Source organism: Nicotiana tomentosiformis, chromosome 1 (assembly GCF_000390325.3).
Source record: "Nicotiana tomentosiformis chromosome 1, ASM39032v3, whole genome shotgun sequence".
Taxonomy (NCBI): domain Eukaryota; kingdom Viridiplantae; phylum Streptophyta; class Magnoliopsida; order Solanales; family Solanaceae; genus Nicotiana; species Nicotiana tomentosiformis.
Window position 1 is genome coordinate 148,122,679 of NC_090812.1, and position 1,845 is coordinate 148,124,523.

Consider the following 1,845-nt stretch of genomic DNA (forward strand, 5'->3'; position numbering starts at 1 on the left):
GTAGTGGCATCATCAATGGTGTAATGGTTTCTTCTTGGTTTGAAACTGAAATTTTGGAGGCACTCTTGCTCTAACTTCAAGGAAGCTCTAACCTTTCTAGGAAGAGAGACAACTTCCGTGAAGATAACTTGATTCATATTCCTCTTACCTAAGTTTTCCAACTGATATGCAATACCATTTCCTTCTTTGAAAGTATGGACAAAAGTAAACTCTCTAGTGTTTGCAATACTCCAAACCCGTTCCAAAACATGAGAAATCTGCCATAGTGGTTTCATATTCTTGTTAATTATGTTAATGATTAACATAGAATCTGATTCCACAACAACTTTCAAGAAACCACAACTCCTACACAAATTGATACCTTGCAAAACTGCCTTAATTTTAGCCAAGTTGTTACTACCATGGCCATAGAAGTCAGCAAAAGCCACAACCAACCCGCCCTTATGATCTCTAACATTCACACCACCACCAATGGAACTAGGATTTTTTTTTACTACAACCATCCACATTTAATTTCACCCAACCTCTCTCAGGCTTCTTCCAACTTATTTCTTGTGACTGAATTGTTTGTTGAACCCTCTCTATAACTTTACACTTGTCAACGCATAATTGTGGGAGATAAAGAGTAGGGAATTAAACTCTCAGAATTAGAGTGCACCAATTGGTGACCAGTTGAATCACATGCCATCCAGACATATGCTTACCTTCAAATCTAGCTGGACATCTATCTTTCCAAATCTCCCAGCATATCAATGAAAGCAAGAATTGAAAGAGTATTTCCTGAACCCCATTGGAAGGCTTCCTTAACCACCAGTTCATCAAGATTTGTCTAGTGTGCCCAGTAATAGGACTAATACCACATGTCCTGTAAAAATAAGACCATACATGTCTTGCTATTTGATTGTAACTGAAAAGATGTGTAGTTGTTTCCTCTTCATGCTTAGTACCACAACAACACATAGAGGGAATTGAAATTTTAACTTTCTTGGTGGCATCATCAGTTTGTATCCTGGCCTGTAAAAGTCTCACCATGAAAAAGGATATTTTGAAAAGTAACTTTCTATGCCATATCTTTTTACTTGTAAGAATTTCAACCTTCTTCTTTCTGATTATCTGCCAAGCAGATTTGCAAGTGCAGACACGTGAGTTCTCATGAATCCATATAGGTTTATCTTCCCTATATTCATTAATTTGCACTTCCAACACATAACTAATCATATTAACGTGTAGAACCTTCAGCAAATTTTCCATACCTCCATGCCTCCTCCTAGATGAACTCATGTACCCTGATATGCTTTGACGCACCAGTAAGTTGAATAAAGTTAGAAAGATACCCCAATCCAGTTATCCCACCAAAAGGACACTAGACCTTTACTAATTTTCTACAAGATACATAGTTCTGCCACTTTCTTGATATCTATCATCCTCTTCCAGGAGTGAGACAGACTATAAGCTCCCTTTTAACCACCGGGTGAGCTCTCTTGCAATATTTGGCCTCCAAAAAGTCCTTCAACAAAGTACTTTTTGTTCTAAAGTTACACCAAAGCTTGGAGGAGAAGGCATCACATATGTTTTGAAGAGCTCTAAAGTCTGCACCACCTTCAAAGACTGGAAAACACAAATCTTTCCAAGATTTCCAATGTCTTTTGTTCCTACTATCGTCCATACCCCAAAAAAGGTTTGCAAAAATATTTTCCATCTGACTTATCACTGTCTTGGGAGGGTGAGTAACAACTAATAAACGCAGTGGAATTGATTGCAGGACCGATTTAATTAAGACAACATTCCCTCCAAAAGATAACAGTCTACCTTGCCAGCCTTGCATTATATTAGCCACCTTTCCCA

At 38.0% G+C, this 1,845-nt stretch overlaps 1 protein-coding gene across 1 annotated transcript; it reads right to left on the reverse strand.

Annotated features, from left to right (window-relative positions):
- Positions 1-633: 633 nt before the first annotated feature.
- Positions 634-1,281, reverse strand: LOC138891513 (uncharacterized). Its single transcript, XM_070174863.1, has one exon. The coding sequence runs from the start codon at positions 1,279-1,281 to the stop codon at positions 634-636; it is 648 nt and encodes a 215-aa protein (XP_070030964.1).
- Positions 1,282-1,845: the final 564 nt, after the last annotated feature.